The 22,035-nt window shown below is 38.9% G+C and overlaps 1 protein-coding gene across 2 annotated transcripts in view; it reads right to left on the bottom strand.

The window, feature by feature from the left end:
• acsf3 (acyl-CoA synthetase family member 3) overlaps positions 1-12,420 on the bottom strand; it is a 28,782-nt gene extending 16,362 nt beyond the window's left edge. Inside the window, exons 1-5 of one of the 2 annotated variants that reach the window (XM_088413318.1) lie at positions 12,335-12,420; positions 10,972-11,856; positions 7,200-7,355; positions 1,826-1,980; positions 1,122-1,267 (exon numbers count right to left, since the gene is read on the bottom strand). In XM_088413318.1, the coding sequence (XP_088269444.1) occupies positions 1,122-1,267; positions 1,826-1,980; positions 7,200-7,355; positions 10,972-11,754 (1,240 nt within the window). In that variant the 5' untranslated portion in view covers positions 11,755-11,856; positions 12,335-12,420. The remainder of the gene's footprint in view (positions 1-1,121; positions 1,268-1,825; positions 1,981-7,199; positions 7,356-10,971; positions 11,857-12,334) is intronic. The other variant, XM_088413319.1, reaches the window with a different exon arrangement.
• Between the last annotated feature and the right edge of the window lie 9,615 nt (positions 12,421-22,035).

Raw genomic sequence — 22,035 nt, 5'->3', positions numbered from 1 at the left:
CAAAGTGTATAAGGTCATCCTGTGCCAAATCACTCAGTGGGTTTAACCAAGCCAATTTAAATTTGAATGAAACTTGGTGTACTTTTTGATGGTACCGGTGCAACACTAAGTCTGAAATTTTAGGTTAGTCGCAGCAAGAGTTTGGGAGCTACAGCCTGAATCGTTCGTTGGTTGCTCTTTCTGACGATACCTCTTTCTGGAGATTCACCTCGTAGTTCCTGAGATGAAAGTTTTCAAAGGTATGCGGCCGTGTCCCGTTTGGCAAAAATACCAAAATTTGCCACGCCTAAAATACCAAACCCCTGCTTTGATTGACCTATAAATTAAGATTTGATGTTGTGCCATCACTATCTACAAGTACGCCAACTTTAATTGTAATCAAAATCGGCTTGGTTAAAATTTTCAGATTTTTCGGGGATCTGATTTGGCATGGGATTACCACATAATACTTGGTTTCCAATGACACTTCTTACAACCTTAAAAAAGCGAAGAGCCGAGCAACATCTCCATCAGGCTGTGAAACAAGTCCCAGAGTAATTTGATTCAAATACATGAAGCATTATTTTTCTGCCTGGGGGGTACGTCTTTATTTTGTGTAAAACTGCATAGTCCTGAAAGTTCAACTGGTAATTATGCTTAAAAAAAGACTTAATTATGCTGACAATGCATTATGCCATACTGCGCGTTACTATTGTTAAGAATCTAGTTTTAGGATTGTCTCATCTTGCGCATGTGCACTTTGTTATTGTACATGTAAAACGCACAATAAAATAAAATAAAATTGACTTTGACTTTTGACTTGGGCTCCAACATTAATGGCTAGCAGTGCTAGCAGCACGAGATGCTAGCAGTGTTAGCAGTAGCAGCGTTCAACTGCCCCATTTCGGTTGGGGACATCTGTCGGATCACCTTTCAAATACGGTTTAAGACGTAAAGGATCCATATGACACAGTTGCCGTTTCTACTGATCACTTTTTAAACAAACCAGGCTCAGTTGTGCTGCTTCAGCCAGCAAAGAACAATTCTGTTTTTGACGTCCTTAATAATGGGGTAATTTAAAATAATGCAAATGGATAACTACTCCCTTATGTTCATTTGTTTGCGTGGACCTATGTGAGTACCTGGAATTCGTGGGCCCTTGAGTGGGTTGGATAGCGCCATGCCAATCTCAGTCATGCCGTAGCGTTCCAGCAGTCTGTGCCCCGTGATGTCCTCCCAACGCTCCAGAGTGGGCAGCGGAAGAGCAGCAGAGCCAGAAACCATGAGCCTGAAGTAAAACGGTTAACCTTTCAAACCTTGCGCGTTCATTTGATATTCATGGTCAAGAGTGTGAGGGATAATCAAAGAAAGGAATTAAAGCATTACATCAGACTATAGGCACGTTATAGGTACGTTCTCAAATTCACCACCGGAGGTTAGGGAAGGACTTCAGAAGGTAAGAGAAATTTTAACAGGGTAAATCTAATATAATATGTTTTGATGCTGTGACGAAGCATTTTTTTTTTCAAACTAAGAGAAAATAACTTGGATTTTGCAACCTGGAAATAAGACAACAAATGTTGTTTCAAAATTCAATAAATCAGATAGGGATGGCGCAATACTCATTCACAGCCATACACATCAAAGATGATTTTTTTTATCCGATTTTTAATTCAATTTGTCACTATATGTCACTGAATTTATATTAAAGAATAAAAATGCATTACTAAATAACCGACTTAATCCAATGTCAAAAAACAATTTTTACCGGGGTGGCAGTGAAAGCGTTAAGCGCTGTCTTTATCTCTGCATTGAATTTTTTTTCTGCTAATTCCTTAAGTCATACCTGATCCTTTCTTTGCACATTGCTTTGACAAAGTCTTTGACATGGGGCTGAGTAAAGTGCTGATCATAATAGTGGATTAATTTGGAGTAGATGGTTGGCACGGCCATGAAAACAGTCACCAGTGGCGATTTGGAGCCCAGTAGCATCTCCCATACCTGAGAAGAGAGAGAGAGGGGGGGGTGAGCTTGCCTTCTGACTAAAGAGAGAAAAATAGGGAGATAAGGAGTCTCTGATGGACAGGACCAATACAAACGCAAAATGAGTCAAAATAGGTTATATTCACATTTGCATGCCATTAACAAAAATGCATTCCGTTTCTTTTCTTTGATGCAAATGGCAGGCTGAGGTGGAGGAAGCAGCCTCATATTCAAGCTGTCACAGCTGAAAAAGAAAAGGCGGCTTTTGAAAAGGTCAGCGAGAGGAAAACAGCAGACTGCTGTGGGGCACAACTGACACGTTGGCCGGTGCGAGGGCCTTCCGTGAAGCTACCTTTGACGAATGTGCGTTGAGAGCTCCATAGGAAAGGCTACCTACATGTCTTTCTGCAATCTGTGGCCCCGCTTCAAACACGCATTCATTAACTCATTCACTAGTAAAAATAAAGCTTTGACGTCTATAACCGTCAATGGTAGCGAATGAGTGAATGGAAACGAGAAGCGCATACATCAAATAACGCTTGAAGAGGACAAAATATTTGAAAGAACCCATCAGAGGATGACAGGATGGTCCGGCAGCAAGAATTGCATGAAGGTGAGAGACATCTTATTTAAGTCCATCTCCTCTAGCGCTCCCTAAGAGACAAACGCTCCTCCCCAGCTGTCTTTCTGTCAAAGCATCCTCACTTTCTCCACCTTAATTCTACCTCAATTTACCATTTACTCCATTTATTCTTCTGTACTTTCCTCCACTTCATGGCTGGGTATAAGGGGCGATGGGGATTATATGGAGGCTTAATAATAAAAGAAATACCATAACATTCTTTTGATAAATCAAGGTATGTATCTCACTCGTTTATAATTGTATATAATATAGACCGGTATTTGATACACAGCCAGGGGCGGAGCAACATGACGTTCATGGCCACTTCTTGTCATGCTTTTTAAAATTACAGAAAAGGAAAAAGCTTTTTTTTTAATCAACGTTCAACAACTGTTGACTACTTTTTTTCAGTGTTAATACATGTTACAGGTTAGTCTAAAACTGGGGGGGGGGAATAATCAATCAAAGTGCCTGGATAAAAAAAAATGATGCCAGTCATTTTATTGCAATTACACTACATTACATTGCAAAACAAAGCCTTTTCCCTGAGGTCATTTTGCCCGGCATCACCTCACGCCTGCCACACTATTTAAGAAGGACTGTTTTAGTTTGATTTGAGGGCTTGAGTTTACCTAAATTTCCCCTTCACAATTCATAAAGTGATGATGACACAGCTTGGACTTGATAATACTTTACATTCAGGTCCACTTTCTTTTCATTTTCCCTCTTTTATAAAGCTATTACAAGCTCCTCTAAACAGGAGGGTGTGCCTGCTACAGCTAGATAGCGGCTGGCGAATTATTAACTGGCTCTGACTTGACCACTGTGGGCGCTGTCCATCAAGCCCAGTCAAGCGCTTCCACCAAGTCCACTCCGAAGGGGAGAGGAAGGCAATTTATGTCCGTCAAAGAGCTAGCTTCCACCTCAGGGACAGGATGCAGCGCGCACCGAAATGCACGGGCTGCATGCTGAACACCTCAGTCAGCTGCTGGGACCTGCGCCCAAAGCGGGGATGAAATACAAATGCCGGTTTTCGGTTACAACCACGCGGTAAGCATCCAAGATGCGCTCAAAGTTGTCGGCGGAAACTCGCTCAGATACTCAAAATCGGGGTTGAATTTAAAAACGTGGGTTTTTTTTTGTTGATTACAAAACATGCGGCGTTTTAACAAACTACATATATAATACCATAATTACAAATTACATTATTTGAAAAGTTGGTACCCAGCAGAAGTGTTGGAAAAATAGGCTAGATGGAAAATTGAATTTGATCGACAATTTCTATTAAGAAAAGAAAGAAGTGGAGGGACAAAGAGAGAGTCAACGTTGCTTTCTTCACTGTTTGAATGCAATACCTGAAAGACATAAAGGAAACAAGAAGGAAGAAAAGAAGTATAGCTGAAAGAACAAAAGGAAGAAAGAAGAAAAGAAAAATGAAGGAAGGAAATGCAGAACTAAGGAGAAGAAACAAAGGAAAGACAAACAAACAAGGAGATAAAAATGGATGACAGAGAAGCAAAGAAAGAAACAAGAAAGAAAAGGAAGAAAAGAAATAAAAGTATTATTTAAACAAGGAAACAAGGAAAGAAAGAAGTAAAGAAATAAATTAAGAAAGAATGAAAAGAAGATGAAAAAGAAACAAGGAAAAAAATGACAGAAGGGAAAGTGATAATGCAGGAAAGAAATAAAGAAAAAAGAATAAAAAATTAGAAGGCCGTAAAGAATGAAAAAGGGAAAATGGAAAAAAGTAAAATAAAGCAAGAAAAACAAAAAAGGAGTAAAGAAAGAACAAACACGTAAAGAAACAATGAAAGAAGATAGCGTAGAGAAAGAAAGAAAGAAAGAAAGAAAGAAAGAAAGAAAGGAAATACAAGTATGATTTCAACAAAGAAACAAGGAAAGAAAGAAGTAAAGAAATAAATTAAAGAATGAAAAAAAGATGAAAAAGAACCAAGGAAAAAATGACAGAAAAGGGAAAACGATAATGCAGGAAAGAAATAATGAAAAAAGAAGAATACAAATTAAGAAGGGCGTAAACAATGAAAAAAGGGAAAGTGGAAAAAAAGTAAAATAAAGAAAAACAAACAAGGAGTAAAGAAACGCGAAAAGAAACAATGAAAGAAGATAGCGTAGAAAGAAAGAAAGAAAGAAAGAAAGAAAGAAAGAAAGAAAGAAAGAAAGAAAGAAAGAAAGAAAAAGAAAGAAAAAGAAAGAAAGAAAGAAAGAAAGAAAGAAAGAAAGAAAGCTTTTGTCGCTTCATCCTTGAACGCAATAAAGGAAATCTAATTTGTCTGCACAAAAAAAGTCAATTGGAAGAATTAACCTTGGATTGGACTGAAATGATAATAGACATTTTTCCAATATGTTCTAGCATTTTACAGCCCCATCTATAAATTGATCATGAAGATTAAATTAAGTAGTCAGTAGATTTGATGATAATGGAAGAACTCACTGACTGTGGCCATCGTCTCGTAATTCCTCCCGCTTTGTAATACTCTTGCATTAAACCCGTTAAAATGTAAACGTCCTCACTTAGTCATTTTATGATATTCAACATCCATAACGACCACAGCCATAACACCAAAATGACTGCTCATTGCTGATTTGGAGCAGTCTAAACAGTCTGCCCTAGCTAGCTAGCTAGCTAGCATTACACCAACTTGCTAACGACAAGAACATTTTGTATGAATATCTTTGAAAAAATAAATAAATAAAAAAAGGCCTGCCGAATTTACCCTTCGGAGAACTTGAGGGATAAAACAAACTGACTTTTGAGCATTTCATCAAGCAACTATAACTTCAGGGGAAGGACAATGAAACCTTATTTTTCCGGGAATGGGCTTTACACAAGGTCAGGGATAACAGTCGAATACTGATGGCTACTAGAGTGCAGCGATGCCTTTCTGACACATCCGCGTGTCCTTCAAGGGTCTTTGCTTCCCATCTACGCTAACAGCCATTAAAGCTCTTCAGGTCCTCCAAACATCTATATGCTGGAAAACAGTCCAATCGTCCTTCCTTTTGTATTCTGAAGACACGCGCGCACCTCGCCGGCCTCCTTTCTCAGAGCCCAAACAAGCGGCATCATCCTTCAATGTCAGCTCATCGATTGATCCCTTGCTTAAGCTCTTACCGTGAGTCGGCATTGGTCAGATACAAAGCCACACGGGGCAATTAATCACAGGGCCCAAAACGCTTAGTGTGACAGCGAGAGAGGGATGGGGGGGAAAAAAAGGACTGACGGAACAGTGAGAGAGACCAGATGAAGTCGGGACGGAACAAAAGTAGGACAGCGAGACACTGATAGACTTACGGGGGAAATTAAGATATGTGACGGGAGGAGACTCTTAACTCAATCAATCTCGAAGACATTTTTACCTTATTTTTAAAGAACGTCCAGACGTTCAATCTCAGGTACTTATTTACTTTATTATTTATATACTTATTTACTTAAGTAAATAAGTAAATAATTTACTTATTACTTATTTACTTTATTCCGCACTATAAGGCGTACCAGATTATAAGGCGCACCCTCAATTAATGACATATTCTAAAACGTTTTCCATATATAAGGCGCACCGGATTATAAGGCGCACCCTCAATTAAGGACGTATTTTAAAACTTTTTCAATCACAATGTAGAAATACTCAGAGTAAGAACAATAATAGCTCAAATAATAACTCTTAATAGCATAATAAGTCAATGTCAATATGTCCACCCTTGTTCAACTGTAAACACACAAAAGAAACAGGTACTTTATCAGTTCTTTCCCCATCTACGAACCCCAATCTCAACATTGATCCATATATAAGGCGCACCAGATTATAAGGCGCACCATCAGCTTTTTAAAAAAAAAATAAGGCTTTTAGGAGCGCCTTATAGTGCAGAAAATACAGTATATATATTTTTTTTCCTTTCTTTTCAAGCGTTTGGCTAAAAGAGCCTCATAAAATGGCTGCTACTAAATGAATTGAGGACTCAAGTCATCAATTAGTTTAGTAGCAGCCATTTTATTACAATTGACTTAACTACGTCAATGATGATAATAACAACAGGAACAACAATCATATTTGTTCAAACAAGAATAATTCATTAAAAACATCAGAAAGAGCCCACCGTGATTCCCCAAATATAAGCCGCACATGTATATAAGATGTCAATTCTGATGTTTTCTATGTTACCGTGTATAAGACGCACAAACACTATGTAAAATTTCTATTGACTTTTGATATCTTGCACTAAAAAATAACATTCATGATATTCTGCACTACATTATTAGCACCATTGTTTGCTAATTATTGCTATTTATTTATTGCTCAATTATGGAATGTAGTCTGCTGCTCGGGGAAGTGAACAGAATAAGAATTTCATTGTATGGTGCGACTATACATATGACAATAAATCTCTTGGATCTTACATCAACGGTATTTTACACCAAAGGGAATGCATTGAAAAAATACACTAGGGAGCTGAATTTTCATCCAGATGGTGACAAGTTGATACGAAAGTTCATCGTTACCGCATACGGGTTAAAATAAAGAAGTTGAATAAGAACTTCATAGTTTTTGCCACCTCCGCCAGAAAATGAGTTAGGAGAAGAAAGAGCGGCGGCAACCTTTTGCGGATGGAAATCTGGCAGCATGACGCAAGTGGCGCCGACCCAGAGAGGACACAGCAGCTTGTTTACGATGCCGTGAACATGGTGCAGCGGTAGAGTGTGGAGTATGACGTCATCTTGGGACCACGCCCACTCCGAGACCAGACACTGGATCTGAGGAGGACATAAATGATGAGGATTGTGAAATGCTTCACTTTGACATGAAATATCCATCATTTCAAATTCAGAAATCATAACAGGAGCATCAAAACACGCTTGATTTTTACACAGAGATGCGAACATTTACGAATGTTAACGAAGATAGCGAATGCGCGGCACTTTCATCAGACTTTGCTAAAGTTTGAAAATGTTCTTAGGACGTTCTTAAGACATTTTGAAAAGGTCCTAATCGGTTTTTTTTTGTACGTGTGTGTGAGGCGAACATTTTGAACATGTTTATTTGTGCCAAAATTTGGAAATGGTTTAACAAAATCTGAACCTGATCAGCAAAAGTTGACACGGAATTTCGAAATTGTTTAACAAATTACAAATGTCCAAAATTTCTTCGTAAAAAGAAAAACAATTGACTCTTTCAGAGCAATTAGGCGAATTTGAACAAAACCTGATGAGATGAAAAGAGACGCGCCTTCACTGACACTTTCCAAGTCACCCCTCAAATTTCAAAATTTCCTTGTGATGAAAAAAAAAAAATGAAAACAATGTCTATTTTAGAACAACTGTTACCTTGTTTGATAACCTGACACGACGAAAATGTTCGTGCTTTAGCAACCTTGAATGCGAGCAAATTTTGAAAATGTGATCTGAAACTTTGAAGATGTTCAAAATTTCCTCACAACACAAAAAAAAAAAATGCCTTGAGAGTCGAAAAACTGTTGTAATTGTTTCAGAACCTTTATGGGTGTTTCCGGCTTTCTTAAAGTGACAGTGTGTAAGATTATACCGTTTTTAAATAAAAAGAAATAAATTAAATGATTGTACATTTGAAAAACTTGCAAATGAATGTGTTTTTATTGACCAACATAATGTTTTAAATTTATAGGTCTTGTTCTCATTAAATTACATTACATACGGGGTGGCACTTCTCCGGAGGCGGCCATGTTTGTTATAGCTATGTACAATGGTAAACGCAGCATCTGCAGCACCTCCTGCTGTCCGTTATGAAAAACGGTCTAAATCTTACGTACTATCCCTTTAAGAATGTCTTTGGAACGTTTGAAACCTTGAAAGAAACTTGACACGATCAAAAGAGCCGCTATATTCCCGACACTCGCCAACTTTCGCCCCTCATTCGAAAATCCAGGCTTAAGACATTCCGAAACAGTCGTAATTGTTCTGAAACAGTCGTACTTGTTTTTCTTTTCGCAAGAAAATTTTGAAAACGCTACCTGAAATTTTAAAATGGAAACATTTGAAAGAAAATTTCCTTGTGATACAAAAAAAAAAATCCTTGATTGTTCTAAACAGTCTTAAATGTTTTTAATTTCCTTGCGACGTGAAATTTTGAAGTGCTAAAACAAATTTTGAAGTGCTAAAACAAATTTTGAACAAGTTCACAATTTCCCTGTGACAGGAAACATTTCCTCGTGGCAGGAAATTTTTTTTTGTTACTGGAAAAAATGAAGTCTGTTCCAGAACAATGAAATCTCTTTTCTGAGTTTCTTAACAGCAATTGCGACTTTAAACTACACGCAACCTTGGCCGACACTCGCCAATGTTTGCCTCCTGGGAGGATAGGCCCTTCAGACATTCCTCATTCTCAATTGATCTCGGTCTTAATTGTTTGTTCATGTTGCACAAAAATCAATTAGGAAGAAGCAAGAGGGTAAAATGTATGCGGCAGATGTATAAATGTGGAAATGTCAAAGGCTCTTTATCAACGCTATTGCACCAGTTTATGATTTAATCAATTGGGGGTTTTAGCTAGATCCATTTCTGGTTTTAAACCATCCTGTTCAGCTGTACTGTTATTATAAATACTGAAGTTTTGGGGGAACTTTGACGACTTGAATGTTTTTAAGAAAAAAAAAAAAACTCTTTAATTCAACACTTGACTAGCACAGATCAAGCGGGCACAAATGAAGCTCTGACATCATTCAGAATGATTTGATTTTCCACACTAATGGACAAGTGGGTCAATTTGACTTGAAAATATGAAGCAAAATCTTTGCGAGATCTTTAATGGCATAAATTAGAGCTAATTAAGAAAGCTAGACTGGAACAAAAGAGGAATTATGCTAATCAAAGCGCGTGCGTGCGCGCGTGAGCGTGGAGGTGATGTGACGATGTTACACCGTTTTCAAATTTAAAAACATGTTTTGAATTAATGGGATAATGAAGTGGTCTCCTTCATGCCTTACGTTCTGCAGAAAAACTCAAAATAAAAATAGGCACGAGTCATTTATCTCGTAAAATGCTCAGATGACTTCAAATAGTATTGTTGTAAAGCTATTTTAACTTCAATAAGTATTAAAGTAAACCAGGAAATTATGAAACTTTATTGTTTAGGGGCGATGATAGGCGACCTGTGTCCATCTTTCATTCCATCCATGCCGGATTTTAAAATTTTAAAAATGTTATCAATCGAAAAGTTAAAGTGAGTTTTTATAACTAATAATTATTATATTGTAAACGCAATAATTTCTAGACACCCAAAAAAATGTCCTATACTAACCAGTTAGCCATTGTGATTAGCATTAACTGTGAGCAATTACAAATTAAGGTCAACAAACACTGTCAACTTAATGTCAACTTACTTACCTGGTTTGGTCAACTTTATTTCCCCAGTCCCAATCAGACACCAAAAAAATGTCCTATACTAACCAGTTAGCCATTGCGATTAGCATTAACATGTGAGCAATTACAATTTAAGGTCAACAAACACTAACTATGTCAACTTAATGTCAACTTACTTGGCTTGGTCAACTTTATTTCCCCAGTCCCAATCTCTCAATGCTGTTAATCTCTAAGCGCTGCTAAGTGTGCTAAATTCTGTTCAATTCCTGGCTCGTCTGCTGGAAAATAGCTTCACTAATGCATCTGTACGACACAATTTAGCATTATGTTGCTCATGTTCCATTTAGTTTGTTCTTAATCTGAAAAGAAAAAATAATAAATTAAAATCATTAAATGAGATTTGCTACCTGCGGAAACCCTGTTAAAATCTCACGTCCCCCTGAAGTGCCTTTACGTAAATCTATTTGATAACAATTGATTGATATCATGGGTGTCAAACATACCGCCCCTGGGCCGGTTACGGCCCGCAACGAGGTTTAACCCAACCTGCAAAATGTTTTTCACATCACCACATTATAACTTCTGAGCCACTTGTGGCTGGATTTGAAAATCAGGTGGAAACGGTGCGTTGTAGTGGCGAGAAAGACTGCATGCATCTTATTATGCCCTCGAAAATATGTATTTTATGAAGGAACGGAAAATTGAGGATAGAACATTTCTATTCATTTCGCTTGCAGCAATATATAGGGAACAAAAAGGAACATACTTAATTTATCTTTATTTAGTTAGTTTTTTTTTTTTTTGCTTTTCAAAAATACACGGTTCGCAATGAATTGTGACCAGACCGGCGCGCATAGCAAAAATGTAGTAAATAAAGCAAATACAATATAAACCCAGTGTGCCTTAAAACCTGGTGCACTCCATACAGTACAGTATATGGAAATTTCCTCAAAATACACCTGTTCATTGCGACTATGCTTTATAATCACCTTATAGTCTGAAAAATACGGTAAAATACAAAAAAAAAAATCTTTACCATAGCTTGGATGCTACCATGCGTATGAAGAACACCTTTGGGCCTCCCAGTGGTGCCACTAGTGTAGATGATCATGGCTGGTCGCTGGTTCCAGTTGGTGCTGGCATCCTCCATACCTTGGCTGTCGCAATCGTTTAAAGTGCTGAGTTTGGAAATGGGGGGAAATGTCAGGCAAGGTAGACCAAGTCTCTGCGCTAGGGGCTCCAAAGTTTCAGCGTAGGTGTCCCCCGCCACCAGAAGCGCACTTTGCGAGTCTGCGATGATGTACTCCAGTTCTGATGCTGGGTGTTTTTTGTACAGTGGAACGGCTGTCCCACCGCTCATCCAAATAGCCCACTGGGCCACCGTATAGGAAGCATCGTTACCGCACAGGAAGGAGATGGGTTTACCTTCCAGTCGTCCCAAGTCGCAGTGAAGCGTGGCGGAGATTCTTCTCGCAAGTGCCAAGCTGCTAGCGTAAAGCTGCTCGTAGCTATGGCTGCCATTAACGTCTATCACCGCTGGTCTTTCTCCAAATGCGGGAGCTCGGGCAAACACCGGCCTTTGGTTCACCCTTGATGACGGCGCTCTCGTCCATGTATGATCTTTTCTCTGGAAAACATTTACTAGGAACCGTTGCTTTGGAGTGTAAGAGCAATAATTCGTGTCAAGACTGGATTTCCAGAGACACTTCAATTTCAGAGAGCAGCGTGCAGCCACACGTCTGGAAAACATGGTTGAGAGTTTGTTCAGAACGTTCCGACTTAAAGCATCACGATGGAGGACATCTCTTAAATAAAGCATGTGAATGTCACACTTGTTGATCCAAAAGAAATCGGAATTTGATTTTGATAGCGGACGATTTCTTCATGGCTGAGAAATGCAGACGTCTCCTCCTCGAGTGATCTGATAGGGAAAAATAAAATCAGTTTCTCGCAACCACAGACTGTCATCATGTTGAATGCAAATATACAAACACCTGCTTTTATTTTGCAAAACAATGATCAATAGTTTTGTCTATTTCCTCACATTAAAAACCAACCAACTCATCGATGTACATACAAAATAAGCGAACATGATCGATGTTTTATTATAGTTTATTAATTGAAAGAAGTAAAATACTTTGAGGAAGTTATTCGTTTATTTTCATTACTTCGGTGCTGATTACGCTCTACAGGGCGTTAAATTTGTGTTTGTAATGAAATAATAAATCTGAAGGGACGTTTAAGATCACGGTGATGGCAGTGAAGAAATCTAACATTCATTAATGAAAGAGCTTGCTGTTTTTAGAGAATGTGCAATGATTTGCGACGATTCGACATGGAACAGCGCTAAAGATCTTGCAAAGTGAAATAACAAAAAAAAATATGTCCGACAAACACACCTTTGTTTACATGCCACCTTTTAGAGTTCCAATATTATTTTCACCTCACCAAGAAGCCGGGTATCCTCATTGGGAAGGACGGTGTTACAATATTTTAGTTCCGTCACGAAGCACGAACTAGCGCATTAGTTCCTCCTTATATAAACCCAATTCAGCGATATCTGGTGTTGCGGCCACTGCAGACTTCCAAATTTACGGTTTCCAAAATAATTCAGTGATATATGCATGGTTGTTTACACAAAGTATTGTGTCAAGTATTGTATCAATTGCTGCTCCTGAAATTTATAAATAAGATTTAAGAATTGGTTTCAAGTTTCATTTAATGTACTAAAAGGTTTCAGTCATTAATATTCAAACGGAAATAGCGTTTTTAAATTTATTTATTTACATTCCAAGCAGTATTAATATTGCCATTATAAACTCACATCAATGAAAGGCTGCAGATGCACAAGGCAGGACCGCGCATCAGAAAAAAATTGGGGGGAGCGGGGGGGGGGGGGGGGGGGGGTTATATATGTAGCCAGGGCAAAGAGCCACATTTGGCTTTACATCACATGTCAGTGTGCCAAGCGGCTTGGCATGGCTGCGCAAGCGGGCACGTTCAGCCGCCAGCTGGCAGTCGAGGGCCTCGGATAACAGAATGCTACAGACATGGCACACGTTCAAAAAGTTTTCACTTGCCTCACAAACCCCCCGCGCCGCAATCCGTGATGGCATGTTCCTAATGAATGTGGAGTCTTTGTATCTGTGAACCCCTTTCGCTCTCAGGAATAGTATCGCCAAAGAGCAGCCATTTCCTATTAGCGTGGAATCGCTACGATACGGTAATAACGGCGTTGTTTCTCGACCGCGCTTAATTTGTCGTCATTTTGCCACCCCGGTATTTCTCGGTGAAGAATTTCGCGGGGATTCAACCTGCCTCCTCTCGACAAACGTTATGGGATTTCTTTCCTGGAAGTCAGCCATGTTTTTTTTTTTTTTTCGCTAGCGGGCACAGGAGTGGCAGCCATCAGGAGGCACGTTTAAACAACAGGAGGATAGCTGGCGCCGCGGAAGATTAGAGGATTATATGTTTATATATTTATGTTACGTATGAGCAGACGCGATGCGGTAAGGATTTGCGGGAAAAGGTTACAGCGGCGCGAAGCCCCGATGGCCCGCCGCCAAGGCGCCGTTCGGCGAAGACCACCTGAAAGCGCCGACGGGCAGGTGCCAGCTTTCGTTCGAGGAAGCGAGGACCCCCTACGGTTTCGGGAGGGAGACTGATACGCTAGCGCGGGGACTACCCCGAGCATGTGTCAGGTTGGCATCGGCGCGAGAATGTCTTGGCAAGCGTCTCGAGCGCTTCCCTCCCACCCGGCTCTCGCGCAAACACACTGTTGCCCCGCTCGGAACACATGGTACATCAGCGACGGCATCTGGCCGCGCTCACTCCCGCCAGCTGCGCTTCGTCTTCGCCAGTTGGGAGTCTTGGCACTGCCACTTCATCAAACTACCTGTGGCTCCTCCCGGGTAAAAAAAAAAAAAAAAAACGTCCGTTGAATTATTCCAGAGATGCAGCTGCAAACTTGACTTTAATCCAAGAGATTCAGTTGGGACGTATGACTGTCACTCGGAGCACATGGACTAAGGCACGGGTAAAATGGCGCCATGTCAGGAGAAAGATGGAGAAAACTGTGACCAGGGTTCTCGCAAATGCTAGAATTTGAATTCGTTCTCGGAATTTGGGCTTTAAAGTCTAATTTCTCACTCTGTTCCTAGAGTTCGGAATATGAGTTCGCCAACGAGTTCTCCAAGTTAAAACCAGAATTCTGACTTTATTCTCAGAATTTTGGCTTTAAAATCAGAACTCTCGCTTCAATTTGGGGTTTCTGAACTCTGCCTGAAAATCAGAATTCTCACAACGCTCAAAGATCTCTGACTTTAAACCAGGATTGTAAAATTCTTCTCTGAATTTTGTCATTAAAAGTCAGAATTTTCACTTTGCTCAGAATTCTGATTTTATTCTGAATGGCATCTGAATTTTGATTCTTCTTCGAATATTGACTGAGCTCTCATTTTCACTTTAAGCTCGACTCATTTTTCACTTTAAAGTCATCATTCTGACTTTATGATCAGAATTCTCATTGTAAAGTTAGAATTTGGACCATTCTCAGAATTCTCACTTCTCACTTTAAACTGCAAATTCTCCGTTCTTTTTTGTCAAGGTTCTCATTTGAAAGTGAGAATTATCATTACCATTACAATGTCTGAAAACAGTTTTGAATAATCCCGTGAAGAAGGAATAATGGTCATGACCTCACGTCAGTTTTCTTCTGAGGGTTTTGACTCGCCAAGGACACTTGTGGAGAATCGGTTTTATCTGCGGCACCACGGACCGCTAGCAAAACGCGGAGGATCTTTGTGACAAGATGGCCTCCATTTACAATGGAGAAATTCCAACAGCGTCTACGTGAGACAGGCTCTTACAGAAATGTCAATTATGACGCTTGTGATATGAAAAGGCCCAGGGAGGGTAATCAACATCTTATTGTGATGTAACTTCCATGGCCTCCACTTTTTTTTTTTTCTCGTTGTTGAAAAATGGGATTAATCGACCAGCGGCATTTAAAACATTCTGTCCTCCATCTTTTCAGTTTTTCTCTCACACTCTTAAGTGTATTTGGAAGATCTGACACGCAAGGCCAAGGTCGAAATACTTCAACGATAAATGTCATTTTACACATTGTCAAAGCTTGATGCCCTGGACTTAACGGTCGGTTCTTCTTCACAACTCATCGCTGATCAGTGGACGGAAATCCTCCAAGGTTTGAACGATACCAACCATCATATTGGACACTTGCTTGGATATTCAGAAAAGGGACAAAGGTGAAAAAACAAAACAAAACTGTGAACTGCAAGATCAATTTCGAATGGTTTTCTTTGTGTTTCTCCTACACAACAAAGTACTGATAAGATATTATTAACACATTGTCTTTTTGACATGCTAATCCTTCCACATTTTTTGAGCAATTCTCACAATTCCAACTTTAACATACTCCAAAAATTCACACCTAGAGAGCTTCTATTTTTCTCATTCCCAAAATTAAATTTTCTTAACCCCTGGATTTTTCGTTAGCTCGGCCTTATTATCACCCAACTTGGGCTGACTTTGGAAGGGTCATAACATCATCAAATATACATTTACTTTCAACCCCTCACAATGTTCAGTGGAATCAGCTCCATCCATAGATAGATTTTTTTTTTGGGGGGGGGGGGGGGTGGGGGGGGTTATTTGCAAATATTGTAAAAATACAATAAAAGTAACGAGTACGCTCTTTATTTATATAATTATGAAATTGAAAATAGGAATATTTATTACATCATAATTAGAATATTAGGACTTTTGAAGACTTTTGCATTATGGGAGTCCAGGCTAAGCCAATCATCGAACTCATTGAAAGGCTTGTAAATGTCATAAGTTGTCCGCTAGCGCCATCCGGTGGTTTTGGATTGTCTACACAAAGATTTCTATTGCGCCTCATTTGAGAGTTGCCATTGAAAGAATTATTGCAAAAATCGGGGGAAATGCATGATAAAACATTGGCTTTTCAACATCTCCAAAATTGACAATAGTTCCAATTTTGCATGGCAGTAAATAAGCCCGACATGGGCTCAACCTCCTGTTTCCAAGCATGTGGAATCAACGGCAGCGTGGTATATTGAAAGTCGTCACATTTCACTTCAAATTTTCAATTCATTCCCGGAAGCCCCATTTCGGTCATTGCTTATTTACTATTCATTTCAACGGCAATTTCTACATGATAAATTACAGAATATTTGGATTCAAAACATCATCTCATTCATTTCATATTGGGAATGATTTCTACGTGCCAAAATGTTGCACGTACCAAAAAAATTCCCAATTTTCACAACTCCCAAATTCCCATATTTGAACGTATTCTACATTAGCCACTTTGTTCTCAATTCTTGACCAATTCAAACAATTCCAGCTTCATGTTGAGACCATTCAAGCCATATTCCACTATATAACTTCAGCATATTCATCTTATTATGTTTTTCAAAGTTTTCCCCCTCATCATTCTGAATAATTCCACTTCATTCCAAATGATTCAATGTATTTTTCTGAAATTCAGACTTTCAGCCTTCTCATGCAATTTCTCCACATATTGTGTTCCGTATTTTAAAAATGATTCCTGTGGCTCCTTTTGAATGATGCAACATCACTCGCAGGTTTTCACAATTTTTCAGAGTGTGTGAGGTCTCTTACAATGACCCAGTGGGAGTTTGTTTCTCCATCTGTGTCTGCCTGACCCATTTTAGCCATCGGCCACGTCCAACTGTTCCGTGTCCCGAACATATGTGGGGTGGCAGGGGGACAAGCGGACCGCCGCCATGCGGGACCTGCAGACAAACACCGCTGATATGACGCTAGACCCTACATTGCCGTCCGTCTGCTTTTCGCCGCACGGGATGATTTACGCCTTGATTATTCGACCGAATTGTTGACATGCGTACCGTGTGTTTAAATGGTATTACTATATTTAAAATTTTCCTTTTATTTCACTTACAATTGCGCCTAACCTCGATTGAACTCAGTTGATTTTAGTCTGCCAACCTTGGAAAACATTTTTTACAGCGTGGCCTGTCAGTGTGGCATGTTTACCTAATTTTGTGAATTCTTCTAAAAGTTAAAGTTTTTCATCAATGTTTTTTTTCTTCAACCACTCTAATTCTTCAGTGGTGTCAGTTCTATTCATACATATGTAGGTTACATTTATTGACACCCACAAAAAAAAAGAAAAATGGTATGGTCTGTTTTTGTAGCCTGTCGGTAACTGGTCTCTACTGCCACCTACAGTCTTTAGGAGGAACACAAGCCAACAAAGAATTTTCTGTTTTCTGACATAGTTTGACCGCCGCTCAACGGAATGTTAAAAAAAATTGCAGGAGAATCTATTTAATAAAGCCTATTAAAATGCATCTCAAAAATTGTAATTATGATGGTTTTATATGGTCCAAAATTTGGACGATAATTATGTTAGTACACAAACTCTCGCATGTCCAGCTGCAATAACAGAGAAGTGTTGAATTGCATTGCATTTTGAAATTGTTTTAATCATCTGGTGGAAATTTCAGCTCCCTAGTGTTTTTTTTCCCCATTGTTTCATTATGATATCATAAAAAATCTAAAGAATTCTCATAACTTGTAACATAATTCCACAAGGCTTAAGTGTTTTTTTTTTAAACCTTGAAGCCAAGTGAAAGCTGCTTTTATTCATTTAGATATGAACATCAATAAATTGCGGCAAAAATATTACTTGGCTCTTGACTACTCTCTTTGTTGTTATCAATAGCCATGGCTGCAGTCGCAACTGGTAGGCCAAACTGCCGTTCACAGAAGGTACAAGGTTGACTCATGAATAGTGAAGTATATTTCATGGTTGATCGAAATACACTGGGAGAGTAAAATACTATATCATTCCGTATCATTTTTCAAAGTAAATCAGCCAATTTTTAATTTACTGCTAGAAAAAATCTCATCATTCTAATCATTTTATTTTTACAATAAATATTTGCCATCAAAGGGAAAGCCTTGAAAGAGGACACAATGGAGCTGAAATTTCCCCCGGATGATGATAACATGTCAAAGTTCAACATTGTACAACCGCTTAGTTATCACCCTCCCCGGTCTACGTCGTAAGGTGAAAAAAAAAACGCAAGGCAGGGACGTCGTAAACCGGGGGTTCCACTGTATTTCCAAAAACCCTGCTACCTGTCTTCAATAACTTTCCCAACACATCCATCATAATTTCACCACTTTATTTGGCAGCAAGACCATATATCTGTCCAGATCATAATATGAGCCAGGGAGGGCAGACGAGAGAAACCAGAGGAGGGATTGGGGCTTTTCCAAGTGGTCCATGTTGGCAGATGAGAAGATATCACCGCGCAGAGCTGGAAGCCACTGGGGACGGCGGGGTGTGAGACACATATGGGGTACCAGGCTGCTGATGAGCTGCTTAAACAAGCCTCTCATTGTGGCCTTCGAGAGAGAGAGAGAGAGAGAGCGAGAGAGAGAGAGACAGAGAGAGAGGGAGATGTCCCTGCCAGAGGATTTGAAGTGGCTATATGCTGCGGGTCTGAATTGTTTGGGTTGGCACAGGATTTTGCTTCCCAACAGCTTAGCGAGCAGAAATATCCGCCTGCAGCTTTTTCGCTCAATTTACTATCAAATCTCAGGAACACGTTTCTGGGGATACTTTCTAAATACAGATGATTTGCCTGCAACGTGTTATTCTAATTTACTGGGTGTGCGGATAACGGAGGCACACCGCCCGTGCGTGCGTGCGTGTGGTCAAGTGGACGGAATAAAGTTGATTCAACTGTAGTCTTAAGGTAACTCGCTCTAAATAAATGCTGCGCTGCTTCCTGGCCTTCTGGCTCTTCAGAATTTCTTGATGGCTTTCCATTAAAGCCTTATTGATTCTCTCCAGTCCCTTTTAACTCCCACGCAAGGAAATGGAAACTATTCCGCCAAGCAGACGAGATCAGGACTTCCGCTCTTTCAGTGGAAATCGGTTCGCTGGATGGATCCCTTAGCGCGGTGGTTCTCAACCGTTTTTCGGTGATGTACTCCCTGTGAAATATGTTTTAAGATGAGTAACCTCATAATCAGTGCAAAGCATTTTGGGGTTAAAAAAAAACAGGCTTGAAACAACAGTGTTTGATTTATTACACTTCTACGGTTTAATAAATCAAACTTAACTATTTGTATGCCCCCCCCCCCCCGAAAAAAAAAATAAAAAAATCAACATAAAATGTCCTCTTTTGGATCATATAAGAGATCTGTTTTTTATTCATAAATATTTGTCCGCAAAACATAATCAACATAAAGTTTCAGACCTGTTCCCAAAAGGAAATAATTCTAAATATTTGACAGAAAAATATTCAACTTAAAGTGTCCTCTTTTGAGATCATAGTGGAGATATGTTCACAAAAATACATCATTATCCTAAGTTATTGAGAAATATTTTTCCACAAAAATGAATCAACGTAGTGTTAGCCCTGCTCTCAAAATGCAATAATTATAAATAAATAAATATTTGTCTTTTGAATTATAGTAGAAATATGTTCACAAAAATACAGCATTAACATAATTATTAAGAAATATTAGTCCACGAAAATAATCATATAGTGTCCTGCTCCCAAAAAGAAATAATTCTAAATAAATATTTGTCCTCGGGAAAAAAAATCTAAATCGAGTGTCCTCTTTTGAATTATAGAAGAGATCTGTCATCAAAAAGAAATAATCAGTAATAAATATATGTCCACAAAACATAATCAACATAAAGTGTCAGACCTGTTCCCAAAAGGAAAATAATTATAAATATTTGACAGAAAAATATTCAGCTTAAAATGTCCTCTTTTGGATCATAGAGGAGATATGTTATCAAAAAAGAAATAATTATTAATAAAAATTTGTCCACAAAACATAATCAACACAAAATGTCAGACCTGTTCCCAAAAGGAAATAATTATAAATAAATATTTGCCATCTGTTTTTACCATATTATCACTTGTGGATTGTCCATTGATTAAAATCGGATTAGTGACACCATTTGTAAAATATATACTCGCAAAATAACAACCATAACAAACATTTACAGTTCCAGCCAAAAAAATTAAAATTCAAGTGTTTTCCAACACATCAAGAGGGTGAAAACATTTAAAAAAAATACAAAAACAAAAACACAACTGCGAACTGTAAAATCCACTTTTTGGTAAAAAATTGCCTGCTTTGAAGAATCTAAAATTTATTTAAATTTAAATACCATTTTTAACTTAATTTAGCCTTAATTTAGTCTTAATTTAATCCTAATTTAGCCTGTATGACTTCACAAATAATTTACAATAGAAGAAAAAAAAAGAAACATTGAATTTGAATATATTTTCATCATTGAAAACATCACAGACTTAAATAGATCCAATCAGATCCAGTATGTGATTTTTTTTTTTTTTTTTCACAAACAATAGTAGACATCTTTTTTTTGTCGCGCTTGAAAAGCCGCAATGAAGGACGGACGCCACCCGAGGTGCCTACAAAACATCTGAATACATTTAATATAATTTGTCCTCGCCAACTTTCTTTTTTTTTTTTTTTTTTTTTGCATTTGTTAATTGTTTACAGTTTGCATTCGTGTGTGTGTGCCTGAGTCCCTTGGCACTGTCTGAAAGGCAGACAGGAAAGTGCCACTAGCAGCGTGAACACAAATTGTAAACAAAGAGCTAACAATGGCTGACCTTGCATCAAGAGGATTAATCGCATCTGCATAACAAAACAACAACAAAAAAATCCCGGTAATCGTTCAAAACGTCAGCAACAAAAATAAAAGGCTTTTGTTCAGAGCGGGGTAATTGATTTCCTTAAAATGTGTGCTGCGGAAAAAAGGATTCAGATTTACTATGAATCATTTCAAAATGTCCCAAAGTCAATTTTACAAACTAACAACATCATGTCACAAAAAAAAAATTAAAAACAAAACGACCAAATATTACAAGGACGTCAATGCGGTGACATGCTTTTATTTTGAAAATGCTCTTCCCAGCAGTGGTTGCTAGCAGCTAGCTTCCTTTCCTTTTTTATTTTTTTTTGTCATTTCTGCCACCATCAACGCAACACCATTAAAAAAAACGCAGATTAAGAATACGAAGAAACTACTAGTCAATTTTGGTGTCATTTTACGATACAACGCACATCTACAGCTAGCCGCTAACTGAGCGCTGCATTTGAATACCATTGGATATTTCAAACTCAGGAAAAAAGCTTTTACTGTATGTGTTTAACTGTCATTCTGATGTGTATTCCATTTAAGTTGTCCAGTAATCCTCAAAACAAAACAAAAAAGATCTCATGCTGTGCAGGGGCGAGAATTGCGTTTTGATCTCGCGAGATCTCGCACGAGATCTCGTCCAATTTGTATTCATTATACATAAACCAAGTCTTGTAATAAAAGTAAAAGATTCAACATTGAGTTCACTTCCAAATGGGTCAGTTTGATTCCAAACAAAACAGGAGGGTTGAAAATTGTGAAAACGGTGCGCCCTGAACTGGTCGCCAGCCAATCACGTGGCGCATACAGACGAACGGCCAATCGGACCTAAGGGCAATTCGGAGTGCTCGATTCAGTTGCCATGCATGTTTCTGGGACTGCGGGAGGAAACCGGAGTACCCAGAGAAAACCCAAACAGGCACGGGGAGAACATGCAAACTCCACACAGGAAGAACAGAGCGGGAATCGAACCCGGCATCCTAAACTGTGTTTTCCTTAACCCTTATTACAAGCAGAAACGACTTTTGAATCCAAAATTTCCGAATCGAATCTTAGGCCCCCAAACCAACCGAGAATAAAACGTAACTTCGCCCGCCGATGTATTTTGCGGGTTCCGCCCGTTTCCGCACGCGCCGAGAGTTCTGAAAGAACCGCGAGGAGCAAAAGTGTGTTTGCACATTGATTCGAGAGGTTCGGGACGCGTGTTCGGAATTGATCTCATCTACGCGTTCATTACCACTTTGCATTTGCGGCCCGGATCTCGGTTACTCGGCTAAATCGCGGGACGGATTGTTAGACACGCCTGTTATTAATTTTTTTTTCCGGGTCCCCGCGGCGTCTGTATGAATCTTAATGCTGCTGACTGGG

This window comes from Hippichthys cyanospilos, chromosome 4, assembly GCF_059441005.1.
Source record: "Hippichthys cyanospilos isolate Australia breed blue-spotted pipefish chromosome 4, RoL_Hcya_1.0, whole genome shotgun sequence".
In the NCBI taxonomy this organism is placed as follows: domain Eukaryota; kingdom Metazoa; phylum Chordata; class Actinopteri; order Syngnathiformes; family Syngnathidae; genus Hippichthys; species Hippichthys cyanospilos.
Note: the sequence above shows the minus strand (reverse complement) of the source record. Positions and strands in the feature narration are given on the sequence as shown.